The sequence below is a fragment of the Dromaius novaehollandiae genome, chromosome 10, assembly GCF_036370855.1.
Source record: "Dromaius novaehollandiae isolate bDroNov1 chromosome 10, bDroNov1.hap1, whole genome shotgun sequence".
Taxonomy (NCBI): Eukaryota; Metazoa; Chordata; class Aves; order Casuariiformes; family Dromaiidae; genus Dromaius; species Dromaius novaehollandiae.
Window position 1 is genome coordinate 18009664 of NC_088107.1, and position 21726 is coordinate 18031389.

Genomic DNA, 21726 nt, shown 5'->3' on the forward strand with positions numbered 1-21726 from the left:
ACATCCACGCTTTTCCTAAGACTTCCCCCGCTCCACAGCACAGAGTAAGCCCAGCGTAAGCCCATGCCGACGGCTGGTCACCCTCCCACCCAGCTAAGGCCTCAGCTCACACCCAGTGCTTTCACGCGGAGAGCGAGTTGTCGTGCTCAGCTCCGCCACCCTGCCTGGACAAGGCTCACGTACCGTTAGTGACGCCCCCGAGCATTACTGTGGGGGCCTCTGAATTCCATAGCCAGAAGATCTGAATTTCACACCTCTGCCACTGCTGCAGGTCATCCGGAAACTTGGATGGATACATGTGAGCTGAAAAGTTATTCTTACATCTGGAAAACCTAGAAATTCACCTTAAAAATGAAGCTTTCAGTTCTGGACTACACACAGGGCACATGTATCATGAAGGCTGGAAGTCTATGAGTGTATAAATATACATATATATTTGTAAATTTACATACACACGCAAACACACACACCTATATAAAGAAATCACCCCTCTACACACCATGTTAATTCTGTAAAGGTGAGCAGGAAACTTTTTCCCAGCACTTGTTAATTTTTTCAAAAATTTTTTTTAAAAGCTGTGGATGATCAGTTGGTAAAAACTGATTCACAAAACCAAACTAATACAAAATCAAAAACAGGCCTATAGAGTAGATGTATGCACAAGGAACAGGCAGAAGGAAAACACTAGCTTTGCATTTGTGTAATGTTTATGCACCAAATATTATTTTCTGCTTCATTTCAGTAGTATTTAAATCACTACAACTAAGGTTGTATGTTATTTTTGAGTAACACATCAAACACCACTAGCTAAGCCTTGTCACTAAAACGCAGCTTATAAAAGTGGAAAAAAAAGTATACTGGTGACAAATCAGCTCTCCGAAAGATTTGATTCAACAGCCTGCAACATTAATTTTTAAAATCAATGTGTAAGTGTAAACAATTAAAATCAAATAAATACAACCAATTTAAATTCCAACATACTGTATTATAGAAAAGAACAAATAACAATTGTATCATCCACACCTTCTCAGCATGCGCTCAACATCCCAAACAAGCACAGCAATAAATTACAAACAGAAAGGTTTTCAAAGATTAATTTAGTGGTTTTTGAAAGGAGTTAAACTGACAGCAAGCACAAACAAAAATAAAAGCTTTCCACACATGGACATGGTAGGTAATCCAACTTCTTTCTTGGCAGTCACATTTACGGCAACCAGTTATTCCATTCTAACTCATTCAGCACCTTGCTTCTCTGAGATTTCCAACAAAGACACCGATGTATTTGTAGCCTGTGAACAATGATTCAGAAAGAATTAGGCTATCCCCACCTCACCCACCATATCTGACATAATTTGGAGTCAGGAAAAAAAATTATTCAAAATGTTCCTTATAGACCTACCAACTGTCAAGTTTTGGATTCCAGGTCATGTCAGTTATGTAACTACTACGTGACTGAGGTAATTCAGCGATGGCAGCAGCAGCCAGTACGCTACCCAGTGTCCTGTTCCTTGACTTAACGGCATCCCCAATTCATTTACACAGTAAAATCAAAATAATTTAGTAGAGGTGTAAGATTTTTTTTTAAATAGCCTTTATCAACTAGTGCAGATTCACTGGATTGTCAAAACAGTCGACAGCTCCTTTCCTTTCCAGTTGACAGCACCTGTCCTTTCATGCTATTCCTAAAGCCCCAAAATGGGCTGCAGTTGCTTGGTTTGAATATGCATTAACTGGAAATTCTTGCAAATGAGCATTACTGCAGTAGAGGAAGAAAGAAATACTATTTCACATGGGCAGTTAATAAACTGATACCAACTAATAGCAAAATTAGAATTCTTCTTCTGCATTTGGAGTATGTGAACTCTTAAATTTCTTGAGTTTTTCAATGGCAGAAGATACTGAAATCTCTCCATGAACTTTGTTGTCTCTTGTTCGCACGTTGACAGCATTATCTGCTTTCTCCTTTTCTCCAACCACTGCAAGGCATCACAAACAATATTAAGCTGTCTTCTTGCATTACAAAATGAGAGTTTAGGCTAAGTCTATACCCAACATTCAAAGTTTCACAGTGCTCAGAAATATAAGATGCTGTAATTACCTAAGATAAAGTTATACTGGGCCAGCTGTGCATTTCTTATTTTCTTGTTTAATGTGCAACTCTGGTCTAGATCCACATCTGACATAAATCCTGCTTCAAAAAAATCACTGCAAACCTAAAAAAAAAGATTAGAGTATATATTCTAAACCATGAAATAGTACATCCTGTAATCTCTTCCAATAAGTAGCTCACATATGTGCATAATTTTGCTCTTAAGAATAGTTATGTGGAAGACAGTAAAACTGTTCGAAGAAAATCGCACACAGGCTTAAGGGCTTGGCAGGACTCTAGTTAAGAAGACAATACAATGTAACATCCGCATCAAAGGTTGGCTGATCTCCTCAGACAGCTACACTGCTGAATGTCAAAAAGGTTTCCTCAATCAGAGCAAGGAGAGAGAGGAGAAGGAACAAAGCCATTTATGCTTGCATTAAAGAAAAGGGGGGAGGGCTGTAAAAGCACACATACCCGAATGTAGTCAAGAGCATACGTGCTGCGGAATGGAGGAAACTGGTTCCATTCTTACTTTAAGCAGATAATTTTATAATGGAATATGAGTTACTATATAAGGTTTGTAATCCAGAAATTTTTTCTAACAATTACCGAGGTATGTACATGATAGCAAAGCCCAAAATATTTGTTACATATCCCTTTCTCAAGCTTACACAAATTTTACAAGGTATGAAAGATTTCACCTAAGGGAAAAAAAAAGTCTGCAAGGTCATTAAAGCAATCATTTGTTGTTCTAGGACAAGCATTTAAGACGCTATTAAAATTGCTTGCTGCTATAAAAAGGAAGGCTCTGTTCTCACCTGTCGGGCATACTCTTCAGAAGTAGGTCCCACAGGTACAACCATGACCTGCCGCGGAGACAGCCAGAATGGCCTGGCAAGTATATTAATGTGAAAGAAATGTGTATTTTACATGTGTATATCAGCAGTTGTGTTTCTCAAGAATAAATTTCTTTATAAAAATATTTATGCAAGCTAAAGATATTTGATTGCCATTACATTCACCCTTTCCAGTTCACATAAAATGGCAATTAGAGTGATCCAGGTTAAATGACATATGCATAACTTCGAGCTTCTGTTCGCTTCCTAGCTCGTTTCACAGTGTTTAACATGATTTTAATATTACACATACTATCCACTTTTATTTATTATATACCTTTATAGTGATGGGTGGACAGTTTAAAAGTGAGAATTAACCATTTCTTAATACTTCTATCCATTAATGGAGATATATCTTCAAAGCTAATTCAAGATGAAATAAAACATCTTATAAATCAAAAAAAATTTAAGACTAATTCATGTCTGTATATATAACTACATGTTTAACCTCTTTCCAGTCTAAAAGCATGACTTTTTAAGATTAAAAAAAAGACCAAGTAAAATGGAGTATTAACACATTTAATTACAATTCTCATTTCTGTTATATTGTATAATTTTTCCTTACGGTTTTATAAAATTGATAAAATTGACTTTCTAATTATGAACTGCAAATATAAGGATATCATACAGCTCAGATCATAAAAATAAGACTTCTTTTTCTTGTTGTCTTACCTACTAACTTTGAGAAAATTCTAGGAAAATTATTTTGCATTATGATATACAGGAAGCCTCTATATTTTCTAGCTACATTGTTATATGTTCCCTAAAACTGTATTTGTGCCACTTACCATTTTCCGCCATAATTTTCTGCTAAAATAGCTATCATTCTCTCCACAGACCCCAAGACAGCTCTGTGAATAATCACTGGCCGTTTTTTATCATCACCATCCTTACTGGAAAAGATAGGTAAAGATTAAAAGAAAACAAAAAGAAAACAAAAAGAAAACTAAAAGAAAAAACCCCGCTTCTCTTAGCCCACACACAAATAATCCTACTAACAATTTTGACTCTACTTTTCATGGAAAAACAAAATGGAATTATTTATACTTCTGTAAAACCTACCACTTTTACTAAAAAACTTGCTTTCTTTATATCATCCAGGCTTTTAAAGAAACATTTAAGAATCATAACAACTAAAAATAATCATGCCTGTATCTAGTGGCATAGGCACAAATTCCTAGGTTTTAAAAGATGTTCAACTCTACAGTTTGAGTCCAAAGCTCTGACTCGGGTCCATTTCTGTGCATTTTAATATTTTATACTCTTCCTCTCTCTTTGTTTTCCTCTATGATTGCATTTATTTTTTTGCAAAGGATCTTACCTGCTCTCACTGTTCATTTCCTTCCTTAAGTTACAATCCTGTGATTTAAAAAAAAAAAAAAGAAAGAAAAAGAAAGAAAGAAAGAAAGAAAAAAAAAAGAGCCAGCTGCTGTTTGTATCGGTATTATGATCTACCAAAGGACTGTGACATCTATTGAAAAATATGCAGCAGGACCAAAAATAATGAAGATTCTATCTTCCTCATCAAGTTCTTTAGAATATACAAAAATAATCATAAGAGAAAAAGCAAAAATGTGTATTCAAGGCAGCATGGTACTAAGATTAAGTTACTCAGTAGATAAAACATGCTTCTTCCTAGCTAGAAGCCAAAGTGGAACTTCCTTTAAAAAGTGTTAACATGTGTGTTTGTACTTCAAGGTGAAATAACTTTATCTGGTAAGAACTATGAACATAACAACTCTTTAAGATGTGTTTGAATTTGTATACAACATCTTCACAGGAGAGATGGTGACTGGGCTGAAAGCAAAAATTGGCTCAACCCAGTCTCTTTAAAGACTATATATGATCTTGAGAACTGGCAGATAAGACACGCACATCATCTTTTTTTTTCCTGTAATCAGTGGCATTTACAATTAAACTGAGTTATCATGACATTGAGGAAAATTTTCAAGCTCATGACTCAGTCCAAGCACTAACCTCCACTCACAGTTGTTTCCCCTCTTAAACCATTCAAATTACTTAGATACAGAATAGCAGTTTAATGAGCAGTTCAACCTCAGTTTAATGAGAATTACAAATACTGAAAGTAAATAATCAATTTTGAGGGCATTTAAAAGAGGAAGATAAGTTGTTTAACCACTCACCCAACATAAGTAAGATTAAATCGAACGGGTAATTGGAAGTCAAGCTGGACAGTGGCACACTGATGGTATCTGCCAATAGCATCTTTAATTTTAATATCAATCTGTCAAGCAAAATATCACAGTTACCACATACAGTTTGTCTGCATGTTGTCTGTATTCTTGTCCCAAAGCTGTGTTAAAACACTGATTCACTAACCTTGGGACCATAAAATGCTCCATCTCCTGGATTCAACTTCCATGATTCTCCAAAGTTATTCAAGCTGCTTTGAAGTTGCTAATTATAAAAATAAATAAATACATCAAAGAAGAATTTTTAAAACTTTACAGGTCTCTCAGGGCCTTCCATTACTGTAAAAGTGAAAGCATTTGCCTACACTAGATCATGTAGCCTCTGAAATACAAAGGTGCTCCCTTTGTACTTTGTCATGCTCCCCATGGGCAGCATGACTCCTACTGTTTAAATGTTCAGTCATTTATGATAGATAATCTTGAAATAAGAGTAGTTTCTCATAAAAATTTTGTGATTATTCTGAATTTGAAAAAATATTAATAAAAATAGAATCAGTTCAAAATAAGGGCCTAAGTAAGAGCCAGACAGTTGTCATTTTATACAGAAAGTCCATATTTTATACAGCTTTTCAACAAGCATTTTCATTAGTATAGTATTTAGCATCCAATTTAAACAATCTCACCAACTTCAGTATTCAACATGAAAAAAATTAGTTAAATATCCATTTCTGAAAATACAAATATTAATGTTGTTTATGAATTACCTTTTCAGCATGATCCCAGATCTCTATCTCTCCTAGATAATTTTCAGGCCTTGTAGAAAGATACAGTTGAAAGGTAAAACCAAAGACAGCATAAACGGACTTCAAGAAATCAAGACAGCCCTTAATTTCTTCTTCAATCTTAAATGTAAAAAATAAAAAAATGTTTAAAAACAAAATAAAAGATACATTTTGATGCAAATAAAAAGAAGGAACTGAATTCGCAGTGTTCTTCATAATCAGGTTTTAACAGTTTCTGTGCACACAGACGCATATATATACATTATCATAAGAGTCCATTAAATTAAAAAAAACTATGTATGAAAATTATATTCTACAAACTCAAACCTGGATAAAAGGGTGAGAAGTGAACTGAGGTGCTGTGGCTTTAAAGCATGGAAAGAAGAGTAATATTCTTACTAAGCCTGGGCTTCTGGAGCCAGACTGCATGAGTCAGACTTTATAGAGTGCATCAATTTATTCACACAGTTCCACTAAAACCTATGGTATTATTGTCTGAATAAGGCATTTATTCAGCGTTAGTATGGAAAGCAAAGTGTGACTGACATTTTGCAGGGGAGGAGGGAGGGAGGAGGATTTTACCTTTTGGGATTTAGTTGCACCCACATATCTTTCCACAGGGAAAAAACCTAGAGTAAGTCTTATTCAGTAATTCACAGTTAATAACATCTCTCAGATGTTATCTTATCTTCTTTTGCTACAAGTATTTCTTAACCTCAAAGAAAAAAATAAACAATGCAAATTACAGCACTACCATTTGATAAATTTCTAACTGGGAAGCTAAGATCAACAGACTGTTGACTCGAGCAATACTGCAGAAGACTAAAACATATGCAATACTAGATGAGTAAGAAGGAAGCAACCTACCAAAAAAACCCACCAAAACCAAAACTGCAGATACAGTGTTATACTACAAAACAACACAGTAGGAGAAATGAAAAAGTGGAAATGATTTAGGTTTGTTTGCTTTGGGTTTTTTTGTTGCTTCATTGTTGTTTTAACCTGTTCCATTGTGCAAAAGATGTGAGCATCATCTTGCTGGAAGCGCCTAACACGAGTCAAGCCACTTAAAGTCCCAGAGAGTTCATTTCGGTGAAGAACTCCAAAATCTGCAAGTCTTAGAGGCATTTCTCTCCAGGATCGTGGACGATGAGCAAACATCAAGCTAGAAGGAACACGAAGGAACTTTGTTTTTATCCTTCGTATACAAGACTTTAGACAACATAGAAACTAAAACAAGATTAACATAGACAGTAACCCCATAGTATTTTTAAACGTTCCTTCATTCAAGTTGTCTGCTTTCTAAAAAGCAGGCAAATGGAGAAACTGAGGCACTCGGCTTGCTAAAGAGCACCTAGAAAACAGAGTGAGAGTCACAGCCAGAAACTGTCAATTTGTACCTCCTTTCGATAAACCGTATCTTATGCCTATCTCTGTCCAACTAAAGTCATACTTACTAAGAGTGGTAAAAAACAGTGTTAGCATGCAGACACCTAGCTCTTTTAGTAGGAGGATCTTCCAGTAAGTCTACAAAAGAACTGCATTTAGTCTGCTTTGGGACACCATGAAGGTAACCCTCTGAACAAATCAGCTGCTTAGGAAAAGTAGTCTACTGTACAGCTAGCACACACAAGATAACATGCATTGATACTCCATTAATTTCCCTCGGCCTCACACAGCACAGATATAGTAAAATAAGAACATTTTTCAGTTGAGACTACAAACCAATGTCCTGGACAGTTCATTGGCTTAAGGGCAAAAGTTTCCTTCTCAATCTCAAAAGAGAACATATTTTCACTGTAGTGCTGCCAGTGCCCTGAAGCTTCCCAGAGTTTACTGTTGAAGACGTTTGGGGATACAACTTCAGTAAAATTACGCCTGTGATATTCCTCCTATAAAACAAATTCAACATTTTAAAAAGCGATACAGACAGAAAATAACTTTCAACAAGCAAAAGCCTGATTCCATAACTGTATGCTTACGATGGCCATTTACTGGGAGACTAAAGGAACACTGCACATATAGGTTTTACACAGCTGGAAAAAGCACATGTCAATTAAGAATGTTTTCCACTGCCCTAGTTTGAAAAAGGTTAGAACTATAAAATCTTAGTGAAATTCTGGTATGTGTTTACATATAGAAATGTTTTTCTTTGTGAGGGCAGTTCAGTACTGTGAATGACATATCACTTAAGTCAAGATCACAATTGATATTCAGCATGTTAGGAATTACGTCAATATCTACTCACTCTTATGAAATCTGTGAGTGTATTATAAAGAAAGGCACCTCTGGGGAGGAAAAAGCAGCTTCCAGGACTCAAATCATGAAAGAAGAAAAGTTCTTGCTCCTACATCAATTAAAAACCATAATTAGTGTAAGACCACTTCAACTGTATCCCCAGTTGTTGAACTACAGAGAATGACTAATTTTAATTCACGTGTTAACACTCTTTGTTCACCAGAGTGAAAGACTACAGCAACAAGATGACTTCTAGAACCCTACAAATTCTCAGCAACAGAAATTAATTCATTTCTAGTTCTTACTCTTAGAAGCTTTATAGTAGTATCTTGACTTTGTGACTATCTAAATCCATGTTTCCTCAAAAAACAAAGCCTTAAGAAATCTTACTATAAGAAATAGTAGCCAAAACAATTAAAACACATACCCATCAGATCTGAGGGTGGATGGCTGAAGATTGAGACAGTCATTCTTTTTCAGAGCCTCACTCAAAAAACAGCCTCAGAAGCATGGCTCTGGAGAATCTTAGTCTCTCACATATCATAGATACTAGAAAATTTGTTTGATTGATACTAGATAATTGATTGATACTAGACCTAATTTGTTTTTGAAAAGGAAAAGAAGTAAACATCAAGTAAATAGTGAGCAAATATTCAAGTCTTAATGGATTGATAGGAACAAGCATGAACACTTCAGCAAAGACCATTTTACTACTCTCTCCCTTTGTCACTGTTCTCTTTACATTCTTCACTGACTCTTCTTCTACTGACTTACCTGTAAGTTGTTCATTTGTGCTTATTAAGGCCCTTCACAGTCACTTTCTCATATCTGCCAGTAATTACTGTGATTTTCATGCCTGCATCCTCATGGCCACTGATGCTAAATTTCACTTGCACTTTCTTTAAAATAAACGCCTTCCTGCTTTCACTTACACTGTCTATTGTGCCTTTAAACATCCCCAAAGCTACTTACTATCTTCCTTCAAATCCGCTCCTTAAAACTCCACTTGCTCTACAAAATAATAGTAAAGGTGACAACAATTAGGCAACTGATTTGTAGAATCATCGCCTACCAGCAAGACCAGTCTTAGGTCACAATCTTTCATTGTGTCAATCTAACACCTTCTAACTTACACTTAATTTAATACTAACATTGTTTACTAAATCTGGCAGAGGGACATACGAACAATACTTACAACACCAGCTGAAGTACTATGAGTATACACTTAAATTAGCTATTAACTTATTTACATCTGTAATGAAGATTGACCAGAACAAATTTTAGAAAACTGTATAAATAATATATCTCCTCTACGAATAATTTAGTCTTTTAGGTAAGTAATCTGAAGAGATCACCGTACATTCAAGTGTTGAAGACACAGTTCCCTGAACCCAGAGGACTGCCCTATTATGCCTTCCTAATGTTAGCGTAACACTTCGCTGCAACTGACAGGTTGAGTTTGTAGAATTAAAATTTTAAAATACAACTGACACTTCAAGAAATTCATAGAACTGACTCCCATTTGAACTGTTCAAATACAGCAAAACAAAGAAGGAGAACGAATACTTTTAGGATTATAGAAGAGAAGTAGGCCATAAAATAATCTACCTTTCCAATTTTCCTATGATCCCGGTTTCTGGCTTCTTCCTGGAATTTTTCCCATTCCTTCATCATTTTGTTATCAGGGAAGGATATTCCATAAATTCTCTGCAGAGTCTCCATGTCAGCTTTTCCTTCCCAATACGTAGAGGAATTCTGATGCAAAAAACCCATATTTTAAGATAGTATTATATAATCTCAGGAAGAGGAAGTATAAACATTAATCCACTCAAATGTTATGCTTTTTCCTTGGGAAAAGATCTATATCTAGTCATCCAGCATTTGCTTATAACACACAGATACTTGCACCATCTTTTAGTCAGGATACTAACACAGAAGGCATAAACACAAGTGACTGGTCAAGTCATGATTTTTTTTCTACTTGGGTACCTTATTTTAACTCGCATCATGTCATGTTTCATTATTTCACATTGTATCTTCTAAAAGAGAAGCACTTGTTTAAGTTCAAAACATAATGCAGTAGGGAAACAGTAAAGACTGAAAATGTAAAAATAACTCTCTTTTTCACAGTTAAATCCTATCTGTTTTGACAACCAACCATTTAAATTCTGTATCTCAGAATTCCAGAGATTTCAGTGAGGAAGCCAGCAAAAGCAAGTGTGCTGAACGCTCCAATGAGGTCAGCCTAGTGAGGGTAGCAAAATTAGCACCCGCAAGTAACTAACACTACATGGCTATCAGAGGCATCTGCAAACACTAGCTTTCCTGCGAGCAATGTCATTTTTAAAGAGCAGCACTTACATATCTGCCAGTGCTCACTTCACCTCCTGTATCTCAAAGATCCCATCTTACTAGGTCAGAATATTATTTCCTGACCCAATGAATGTCTTGGATGTTCATATACTGTAGAATAGAGGCCACATGCATACTACACGGACAGCATGGCATATAATGTCCTAACTACTACTGATCCAAGCTAGGACATCCATGCTGCACAACACAGCGGTGGGTGGAGATACCAGCACACTCCCAAAGCAGTACTGCCGTATTTGCTTAGGCACCAAGCGTGCTGCAGCTGGTTCCACAGCTAATCTAGTCACCACTAGCTTGAGTACTTCCCGCACTGCTCTTCATTACAGTGCAAGCATGTGTGTAACTACTCTGATAAAAAAAGATGCTGTTAATGTTCACTGATGTAATGGTAAAGTTCACTGATGTGATGGTAAAGAATCAGTAAACCTCGGAAGCAGATGAAGGAGGAAAGTTAGTAACTCTACTTGGATGACTGGACCGGGAAAGAAGTTAACAATTATTTTTATAGTAATAGGCAGACAAAACAATACAAAGCATGCTTCAGGGGAAAAAAAAATCACTGATTTCAACTGACTCCTGTTTCAGTTAAGTTTAAAAGCAGGGTCAACTTATGAACTTACCTTAAATATTTTAAGGGCCTTAATTTTTCCAGTATTTCTCACATGTGGGCCCTTGCAGAGATCAATCAGTGGACCACACCTATAAATCAAAACAATAGGTTACTTTAAAACACACAAATATTTTTAGGTAGAGTCACTAACGGCATACAGGGTATTGCTTGATATGTTTAAATAAGTAGGTATACATGTTCAAATTAAGAAAGCATCATACAACACTCAGCAAATTCAGTGCATCTTAAGTGTAATCGTGCCTTCTACTTGAAGTGAATATTCACCCTGTCATAACACACTCAGCAATTCACATAGATCCATATGTAAACTTTGTCAAAGTTGGTCAGGAAATTTTGAACTAAGCACATCCAACGGCAAAAATATTTTTGTCATTCTCCAACTACTTTTGCTCCTACCAACTGAATGAACAGGATCCTCACCCTACACTGAGCTAGCTTTACCCATTACCCAGCCATACAATTCCATTGGTGGTAACTTGTTTCAATATTTTTCTTGAAAACAGAGGCAATTAGTGAAAAGTGGGTTTGCCGTTTGTCCACAAATGGAGACATAATTTGTCCTAGCAGAGGAAGAAAAGATCTCAATCTACAAAATAATTAATAACTAGGCCCCAATCACACCAGAACTCTAAAACTAGAATAAAGAAAATAATTCCTTCTCCTCTCAATTTAAATGAAATATACCCAGTTGTAGAAATATTTTGTAATATCTTTCTATTTATTTTGTTTACCTGTATATTGTGGTAGTTGGTGTGTCAACCTTCTCATTCAGGATACGACACTTAAACTTGTTATACTACATGGGGAAACGTAAAAAGTTAGGGACATCATTAAAACAACTACTAAAATAATATTCTAAAATTATATATTAATAATGTAAATGCATTAGTAAAAAACACTGTCACAAATAAAAAGTCACATGATCACACATACATATGTGTACAAGTTAGACATTCCTTCCAGAAGAGTTATAAATCATGAGTTGAAAGAGAGACAGAAAATATCTTAATTTCCCTCAGAGCATGTTAAGTATGGTCATTACCACTTGAACACCTCAAAGCACTTCTGAAAGCCAATTAATGCACAGTATAGTAAGACTGGTAATACTCACTGTATAAATGCAGTGCTAGAGAATACAGCCCTTTTGGCTCATTTCTGCAAGTGATCCAGAATGAATGTATGCTTTCTGCATATCAACCTCTTTGTAACTTCACTGAGTTTGAGGTGGTTTTGAGGAGTAAGAAATTGTTTTATTATTGCTTTAAAACATCCTGAACACTTTAAAGTGATACGGTGAAGGTCAAAAAGATGATACAGTTTGTTTTTGTTGTACTAGATAGGTCCTATTCTGATGAGTTAGTCACAAGCACTGTTTAATAGAAATTACAGTTTTAAAAGGTCATGATACCAAAATTATAGCTACTCCAAAGATTTACCTTAAACATGTCTAACAGGATCTCCTTTTTGACTTCTAGTCTTTCAAAAGGCTGCTTCTCTTTTATGATATTTCTACAACAGTTCTCTAGTACTGGGAATTCAGAACTAGATACACCTCTAAACAAACAAACAAGGGCAAAAGAAATAGAAGTTAATTATACTGATATTCCCATTTTTAAGTAACCACTTTCTAGTGTTCTAATTTGAAAAACAAAGGATGTGTTGTGATTTGTAACATTTTCTTAGTTTCTTACAATCAGTTGTACTTCCAGACACTAAACTCAGAAATACAAATTGTATCACCCTCAACAATCCCACTGTAATCATTCGAAAACAGTCTTTGACATGTCTAAGCGTCTGGAAGATCAGTAGCTCAAAGCATATATGCTTTAAGAAAAAAGGAAAAAAAGGCTCAAGTCAGCTGCAAGAGATAGTTTATCAACTGATGCAGATTCTGTGTTTTCCCTGACTACACAGAGATAAATGAGAAAAAACAGAATTGTAAAAGCTGTGCACAAGGATTAGGCAAGCAGTAAACAGCTATGAGCTACGTGCATACGTGCACTTCTGCAAATGACTCTGTCACTTTCAAAACAAACTTCCGTACTTCTTCAAGGAAATCCTGCCTCCTATATCTCTCAGGTACTTCAGCAAATTTTACCCAACACTATATATATATGTATATATATAAAAAATATATATATACCTATATATGTATAACTCACTGGTTATTTTTAAAACATATCTGACACACAGCATTTTACTTTTAACATGCAGAGACATGATCAAGCAAAAATAACGCAAGTCTTGAGCCTTAATGCTGATTATTAAAGTCCTTTGACACTGAAATTTTACCTGTCTTCAATGTACATGTCATAATAAAATCCATTCTCAATAGGTGGTCCATAGCACAAGCAGCCACCAAAATAACTTTCCATGGCCTCTCCGAGAATATGAGCGCTTGAATGCCAATAAACCTGCAAATAAATAAAGTCAGCTGAGCAAGTCATGGGCTCACTGGTGCTGCATAATTAAAAACAAAACAGAGCTATATTAGCAGATGGGAAAAACACTGAAATCGTTGTTTAAATCCTGTGTGAAGGATAACAATTCTCTGTTCTCATTATGAGCTATGGTAAATGATTAATGTTAGTTTGATTTTTTTTTTAATCTGATAATTGCTAGTTCAACAATACAATGGCAAGCGTAGCATTAAAGTCCCATTTTATTCTGGTCTGAAAGATGATTATACCGCCACATGATTTACTCACTTTTTCTAAATAAGTTTCTCGTCAGTTGAAAGTCCATGCAGTAATAAACAACATCTAAAGCAATCTAGCCAATTAAGTTGCCATTTTTCACATACAGTACCTTTATTAACAGGATTGTAAACCACATTACCAGAAATGTCAGAAGAGGTATCCAGTGACCCAGCAGATCAACACCAGTCTTACATTCTAAGCCCGTAGTAAGATAGATCATTTAATAGCCACTGCTATAAGATAGAACCTTTAGGGGCTCTTGAAATGCGTTCAACAAACTTAATTGCAGGGGAAAGTCTTTGACAAAACGAAGTCTAAATCTAGTGCATAAAGATAAACATAAGCTTGAGCCTGAACCCCATAAAACTTACGTGTGTGACTTTATGTATATTCATCATTTAATTGACTAAGATATGCCTACCAAAGTTTCTAATAAACACTGCAGGTACAGGGACATATACATTTTATTTATGCCTCAAATCTGATACTGGACAATTTTTAGAACAGTCTAAAACAACCACACTTGCTTCCAGTGTCTGATCTTCAAACACATGGACTGAATCAAACAATGGGACGCATGCACCTTTAAAACATCAAACTATCTCAAGTTAGCACATGAATCAAGACAGGCGGTACAAAAGCTAAATCTCAATTGAGGAATAACCTGTTTATGTAAAAAGAGGAGGAAAGAAAAGAACCCTAAAACTTTATTCACCTGTAGATTATAGGTATTTAATATTCTTTGATATATCGTGACAAATGTAATTTGAACAGTTGTTTGGAATTTTTTTTTAATTCAAGATTTTAAAAGTATAATACTGCAATCAATTTCATGTCATTAGTTATTTTAGTCACGTAGAAACCAGAGAGTGTTTACTTACAGATTGCGCTTCTTCATTATCAAACATAAGCAGCTCCAGAGTACAATCTCCCTCCAGTGGACGATCCAGATCCCACAATTCACCATTCACTTTGGCAACAATCGCATTTGAAGCCAACCCTTGACTGAAGAACACAAATGAAGGCATGAGACCAAAACATTTAGGTTTAGATTTGCAAAAATATTTAGGTATCTAAACACCTTGAGACACCCCTCCACATCTTGTAGCACCTAAAGACCTTTATATTTTTCTGGTTTCAAGGCACATACAGTAAATCCTTTAAAAGGCTTAACCTCATTCTACAGTTTTCACTGTTGGAGATCAGGAAGGAACACTGCTTCTAACAATAGATTTTACAGTTATCTGACGATTCATAAGACTTCAGATATATGGATTAATTCCTAGCAGTGTTACTACTAGGAATTAATATATATATATTTTTTTAATTGGAAGTGACTACCATGATCCCGGAACATGACCTCAAGCATCACCCAGAACAATAACTTTATCCAGCTATTTCTACATTAAACCCACGTTTTAGTAATGCTTTCCAAGTAATCCAACCCTGTTGGATTGCTGGATTTGTCCGTTGTTGGACTTGTCCATCTACTAATGATTGTGACTGTGAATGCAAGCGGGTAAGAGAGAAATGGTAGTAACAGATTTACCACCCCAAAAGTACAACTCCTTCAATCTGCAGGTTACCTAATTCCTAGAGCTAATTGTAACGGTGTAGTTTTCCAAGATTCCCCTTCAGCCATCTTTCCATCTGTCAGAATAATTTTGATTGGTTTGCTCTGGTTGGCTGCTCTGTAAGCTAGTAAAGCATCATGTTCTTTTTTCAGTGCTTCATAAAGCTTCAGTCTGTCTTCTATGAAGCTTGGCTCATGCTGCATCTGTAACAACAAACAAATATACGAAATCATACACGCTAATAAAAAAAAATGCATGAGAAATTGAATACGGGAGTTTACAGTGTTCATGCATCCCTGGAGGTTCCAACTGGGATCAGGCTTCACTGTGCTAGAATTTATATTAACATGGAGTAAAATATTTGTAAATAATTATACATAGGATAGTCCTGTTCAATTTGCTGACTACTTTACAGGGGCTTTTCAGTTTTCCAGTGCACCTTCATTCATCTGTGCCTAAATGGCTTTGTGTGTTTTGACGTCAAAAAGTACCACACGTTCTTGCCTCAGACCTTGTGTTTGGCTGACGCCATGGAGAAGTTTGGACTTCTCCAACAAGACCTCACTTCCGCCAGACCATTCAAAGTACCAGATCCAAATAACTCAAGAAAATTCCTCTGAACTGTCTTTTAGCTTAGCATAAAGAGAATTATTAAAACCTGTTAAACTGTGGCTACTGCCATTAGTACCCTCTTGCAGCCATCCCGCACATCTTCCATTGTGTGACCGTTCCTGAAACACCCAAGTGTCACCTTACCCCTTCTTTCCCTATAACCCAAATCCTTTGGTTACATAAAGAGTAGAGAGCTACGAATACATAAGTAAGCCTGCTAATGATGTGCAAGATAATTAGATAATAGCAGTTTTCCATACGCATGCTATAGCAAGCCCTCCTCCCCAAACTGCAAATTACAAAGTATAGCAAAGTATTTCAGATGTCCTACGCATCGCACCCAACACCCGGCAAAACAAAGGACGGCTCCTTTTCTGCACCCGGCCAAACAACCGTTCCTCCTCTTTCCCTGTGCGGTGTAGGATAACCACTTACATCACTCCTGTGGCCATTCACAACTTCACTTTCTTTTTTCTTTTCATTTTCATCTTTATTCACTGCAACAGCTCCACCCGCACTGGAAGCTTTCTGAAAGGAGTGATAATGTGAAGTGCACCACCGTGATTTGGGGATTTTCCCCGCAATCCCTGAAACTTCACAAAACGGACAGTGCAGTACAGGGTTACGAAGACGGATAATCCCAACCAAGCAGCTGCCTCCCCTCAGGACAGTCCCGTCCCCCCCCGGCCGGCTGTGCCCGGAGGGAGGCCCGCCGGCGAGCGCGCACGGCGACACGGGAGCCCGGGCGAGCTCTTCCCAGCCCCAGGGCTCCCACTGCCGCCCCCGCCACCCCCCCGCGAGACCGAGACCGAGACCGAGACCGAGACCTCGGCCGGGCCGCGCAGCGCCAGCCCGGGGCTCCCCGCCCGGGGCTCCCCGCCCGCGCCCCGGCCCGGCCCGGCCCGGCCCGGCTACCTCGGCGCGCGGCGCCGCCCGGCCCAGCTCGGCCGCCAGGCTGCGGCGCAGGTGCAGCAGGCGGTAGCGCAGCTTCTCGTTCTCGGCCCGCAGCCGCTGCAGCTCGGGGCTGCCGGCGCCGCGCGGCGCCTCCGGCTCCCGCAGGCGGCCGATCTCCGCCGCCAGCCAGCGCAGCTCCTGCTCCTGCCGCGACAGCCGCAGCGACACCGCCTCGGCGCCGGCCGCCATTTTCTCCCGTGCCCTGCCCGCCCTTCGCCGCGGCGCCTCCCGCGCCTCCCGCGCCGCCCCCCGCGGGGCAGGCCGAGGGCGGCCGGCTGTCGCCCGGCAGCGCCCGCGGCGCCACCGCTCCTCCCCGCCGGGCAGGGGCTCGTGTCCGGCCCTCGCCGCGGTGGCGGCAGTCGTTGGCAGCGGCAGTCGTTGGCAGCGGCAGTCGTTGGCAGCCGCCGCCTTGCTGCCGGGGCGCTCCCAGCCGGCGCCCGCGCCTCGCCCGGGGCGGGCGGGCGCCTCGCGGAGAGCTCTGCCGCGCGGAAAGCGGGCTGCGCCGGGCACCGCGGCACCCGTGCGCCACTTGGCGCGGAGCCTGCCAGGGCGGAGGGGTGCGCGGAAAAGCACGTTAGGTTCTGGGTTCTCTGTATGCATCCTGAGTAGCCCCCTTAGCACCCGCACAGCTCCTTTGCCAGCTAGAAACCCAGAAACCCCCCCCCCCGCACACACTAAATAAATAATACTGAGTACATACTTTCAAAAGACCTACAGGTAATACCACAGGTGCCTTGGTCCTTATTCCAGGAAAAAGGGATGCCTGCTGGGTGCCGTGGAAGGGCAGCTGCTGAGGGAGCCGGGAGGGCGGTGGCACCGGGTGGACGCGGTGCCGAGCCCTTGGCCGCCCTGCAGCCCGGCCTGCAGACGGCCCGGCCGCCGGCCCAGCTCTGCGCTCCGCCAGCCCCAGCTCGAGTCCAGCTGATTCCTTGTCCCTTCTCTCCGACCGCCGTCCCTCCAGCACACCCACCAGCTCACGAGTCGCTTGCGGCCGTGCCTCCTCCAGAAAGCAGCCTGCAGCCGGGCGGCCACGTCTCCACGGAGCCGAGGTCTGCGGACAAGAGAGGGACGTTGGAAAGACGAATGCAAAACAGCAAAAGTGATCAGCAGAGGAACTGAAACCCAAAATACCACCGTACGACCAACAGTTCACCCAGCGTGTGCCCTGTGGCCTTCAGCCCTCCAGGCCGAGCCACCCTTCCCTGCCACTGCCGGGTCCTGGGGCTCCCTCCCTGTGTGAACTGGTGATTCGTGACTCCTCCCCAGCAGCTCCACAGACCAACATGCCTTTTTTCCCCCATGGTTTCCCATAGGGTGATACGGTTACGTGAACACTGTTGCAAGGAGGGCAGTTTTCTTGCAGGGCAGGCCCGGGGCGGCAGCCGGGGCCAACCGAGAGTTGAGGCCACCAGGCAAGTCTGTGGGCGTATTAGTGCAACCAGCGCCCTGACACCCTCTGTCGCACCCCTCTTTGCTATTCCCACTATGAAACAACGTCGATGTGAAAACCTGTGGGCCAGGCTGCGTCCTTGCTGGGCTAGAAAGTCAAATAAACACCACTGCCAGCGCTTCTTTCTGTGGATGCTTCCTCGTGGATACCTGCGTTTATGAACACCCTATTATTCTTTCCAAGGAGCTGAAATCAGTTTTATTATTGGCATATTTGGTGTCTGAGTAAATTAGACTGTCTGAACTAAATAGCATCTTTGCATAAATTGCAGAACATGGTACCAAGCTGAATCAGCTGAAGAGGCTTGAGTTGCTAGGCAGTGAGCTTGAACTTACATGCGTGTCTGCTAGGACTCAGAGTCTGGAAAGCTGAAGACTGCAAATCTTGTATTGCACATCCAATCAGTCTGCATTGCATCGTTGCAACTAAAACCCTCAGTTCCTTTACCCAGGACAAGAACAGTACTCCATCACACATCCATTATTTCCATGTGTATTTCCATGTATCCTTTTGTCTCAAACATTCCTTTGTCATCTTCAATTGCTCTAATTTCCTCCTTTGTTTGTACTTCACACCCACTTCTCTACTTTTGGTTTCTCAACATACACTTTCAAATTTTTGCCTCTATCCTATACTTAGAGTTTGCAAGGTGTGGATTTTAATTCTGGTAATTACCAAATCAGAATTTTAACATTTTATCCTCCAGTGTACAGAACTGGAAATAACTACATGGTATGTGAAGAGGTGGAGAATCAACTCTTGTATTTGTCCACAGTTTGATGCATTTCCTATGATATAACCCATTATTCTCAGTGGCTTTAAAAGTTTATAGAAATGTATTTGAGATTAAAAGGATACATTCTTTCACCAATAAAAGTCATGTGGACACTGCTGGCTCATAAGATTGTACTCCTTTAGAAAAAAATTTTAAGGTATTCAGAGCTCAAAGACCTTCTCATACTGTACAATCACAAATTTCAAGCTGCCATTTGTCTTCCCGTACCCTGGATGACTGCCGTGTGTAGCACAACTCACTGGCTATATTAACCTGCTCATATTATGCCAACTTTTCTTTGCATTTTCATGACCAAATACTGTTTCCTCTCCCCATGAATGCCCAGAATTTTCAAAGAGCTTTTTGTAAGAGCTAAGTTACACTTAGTCCTTTTAGGTGTTTTTTTCCCCTATTGAGGCTTTTTAGTGTTACTGGTTTTCATGCTGGTTTACTTAACAAATACTGGGAATCTCCCTCAGCAAAGTGATACCTAGGTACAGTTTTGCTTTGCACTAATTTTTGCTTCTATTTCTGAAGAGATGCAACTCACTGACACCTATGTATAGCATTTATTTTATCAGGGTCACTCTTCTTTGAGAAGGGCCTGTCATGGGCAGAACTGCCATAAGGTGTCAAAATAGGACATTCTCTGTCCCTTCCTTTAAAAATTATTTTCACTATTAATTTGACAAATTACCCCCTTTTTAACTCCTAAATTCACTACTGTGCAGTTCGTTGCCTAGTTTAGGATACTGATGACAATCAGTGCTCTCAGCTATAAAAAGAAATAAGTGCAGAATAAATTTTGAGGTTAAACTCTAGGAAGTATATTCAGGCCAAATCCTCTGTATCTGATATCTGGGCCCTTATCCTATGAACCGAAAAACTAACTTTGGGCTTGATCTAGCATTTATTGAAGTAATTTATTGAAGTGATGGAAAAACTTAGCATTGTAAGTTACAGTGGCTGAGAAGGCTGATTCATACTAGAAATCCTTTAGGACGATACCAAATTATATAAACTGGATAAAAGTAATATAATGATTCTGTTAGATAAATGATTCAATAAGATATAAAATGATTGCATTAGGTAAAAAAAGACCCTCATAAGATGCTGTCTAACATAAGTGGGGCTGCAGGCTTTATCAGGAGCTTTTATGTGCTGAGGTATCGCACTATTAATAATAGTAAAAATAGTAACAACCTGGGGAAAGAAAGCATGATGTTTGACCAAGCATATGGAAAGAAGAGGAAGCAGTGTTTGTACTACTTCCATGGAGGTTCACAAATCAAAGGGAATCTTACAAATCAGGCTTCTGAAGGAACCCTTACTCTTAAAGGTTGCCTAGGGGATGCGCCAAGCCTTGCAGACAGGTTGGCTGCGTTCCCTGCCCAGCGCTCGCTGTGCTGCCGGGCTGCTAGCTGGGAGAGCAGCGCCTGGCCTCAGTGCCGGGCTGCGACGCCACGCAGCACAGAGGTGGCTCTACCTGAGCCGGTTACAGACGCAGCAGCAGGGATCTCATCGCTGTGTTCAGTAAGCCACCGCATGCTAAAAGCGGACCATCAATATGGCTTAAAATAACCCGTAATTCCACTGTTCCTTGCTCCAGATAACCTGTGAGGCTTGTTGTATCTACAAACAGCCACAAGGTGACAGGCATTGCTTACAACCACTTCTGCGAAGCCCGGCTAGTTAATTGTAGAGCTGGTGATGCACCTAGTACAACTCCTAAAGGATAAAATGGTCAGCGGTCAGCTGTGATGCTGACTGACAAACACTTGCAGCTTCAGAAGCAGAGGCGGCCTGCCAGGAAGACACCAAGGTTGCTTCTTAAGGTGGCGAGGACCAAACATATTGCAAAGCTTGGCTTCCTGAAAGGTTGGCAAAATAGTTTTGCTTGCTGCACGAGAGGCAAAGTGCCCTTTAGAAAGCTCACAGATAGGGCTGCCCCGGTGAGGACACGGATGCATTATCAGTTGGAAGAAATAGAAGAACTAGACTAAGAAACAAGAGGAGGAGACAGAAGTGCTAACAGCTCTTCTAGAGAAGGAATTTATGCTGGCAGAAAGTATGAAAACAAGACCAAAAAGTCCATGTATTAAGCAGCATTTGCGTAAGGAGGTTACGTAAGTGCGTGATCCTCCGTGAATGGTTATCAGTGGCAGAACACCTCCGCTGGGACTGCAGTGATCGCCACCGTTAAACCTGGTTCTTGAAATGGCAACTACCCTGGTGTTTTACTTTACTTGGACGCCATTTAAAGATGTAAACATGCAGAAATGGTGTTTAGCCTTAACAGAGACATACATTCATCTTCACAGAAAAAAGTCTTATTCTATAAGCTTCCTTTTTTTCTCTTGCTTTTTGTAAATATGCTTACAGCATATTTACAGAAACATTCTCTCCCTGTGCTGAAGCTAAATATTGCATTGCTAAATACATAATTCTAATGTGTTGTAAAGTCAATGTTTTATGAAATAATAAGAAAGAATCATTT

At 39.7% G+C, this 21726-nt stretch overlaps 1 protein-coding gene across 4 annotated transcripts; it reads right to left on the reverse strand.

Moving 5' to 3' along the window:
• Window positions 1–1078: 1078 nt before the first annotated feature.
• TARS3 (threonyl-tRNA synthetase 3) lies at window positions 1079–17237 on the reverse strand. 4 transcript variants are annotated; one of them, XR_010390787.1, is made up of 20 exons: window positions 16966–17237; window positions 16486–16578; window positions 15451–15641; window positions 14746–14869; window positions 13458–13579; window positions 12602–12719; window positions 11897–11961; window positions 11155–11233; window positions 9770–9916; window positions 8172–8270; window positions 7649–7815; window positions 6926–7088; window positions 5906–6043; window positions 5329–5406; window positions 5133–5233; window positions 3777–3881; window positions 2911–2983; window positions 2099–2213; window positions 1400–1976; window positions 1079–1289 (listed from the first exon to the last, which is right to left on the reverse strand). XR_010390787.1 is itself a non-coding variant. In XM_064517473.1 (19 exons), exons 1-19 carry the CDS (start codon window positions 17191–17193, stop codon window positions 1828–1830), a joined length of 2355 nt encoding a protein of 784 aa, XP_064373543.1. In that variant the 5' UTR covers window positions 17194–17237; the 3' UTR covers window positions 1079–1827. The 4 variants fall into 4 exon arrangements, 3 of the variants coding, with proteins under 3 accessions (XP_064373543.1, XP_064373545.1, XP_064373544.1); XM_064517473.1 differs by having other exon boundaries at window positions 1079–1976; XM_064517475.1 differs by lacking the exons at window positions 1079–1289; window positions 1400–1976; window positions 2099–2213; window positions 2911–2983 and adding an exon at window positions 4310–4347 and having other exon boundaries at window positions 3776–3881.
• Between the last annotated feature and the right edge of the window lie 4489 nt (window positions 17238–21726).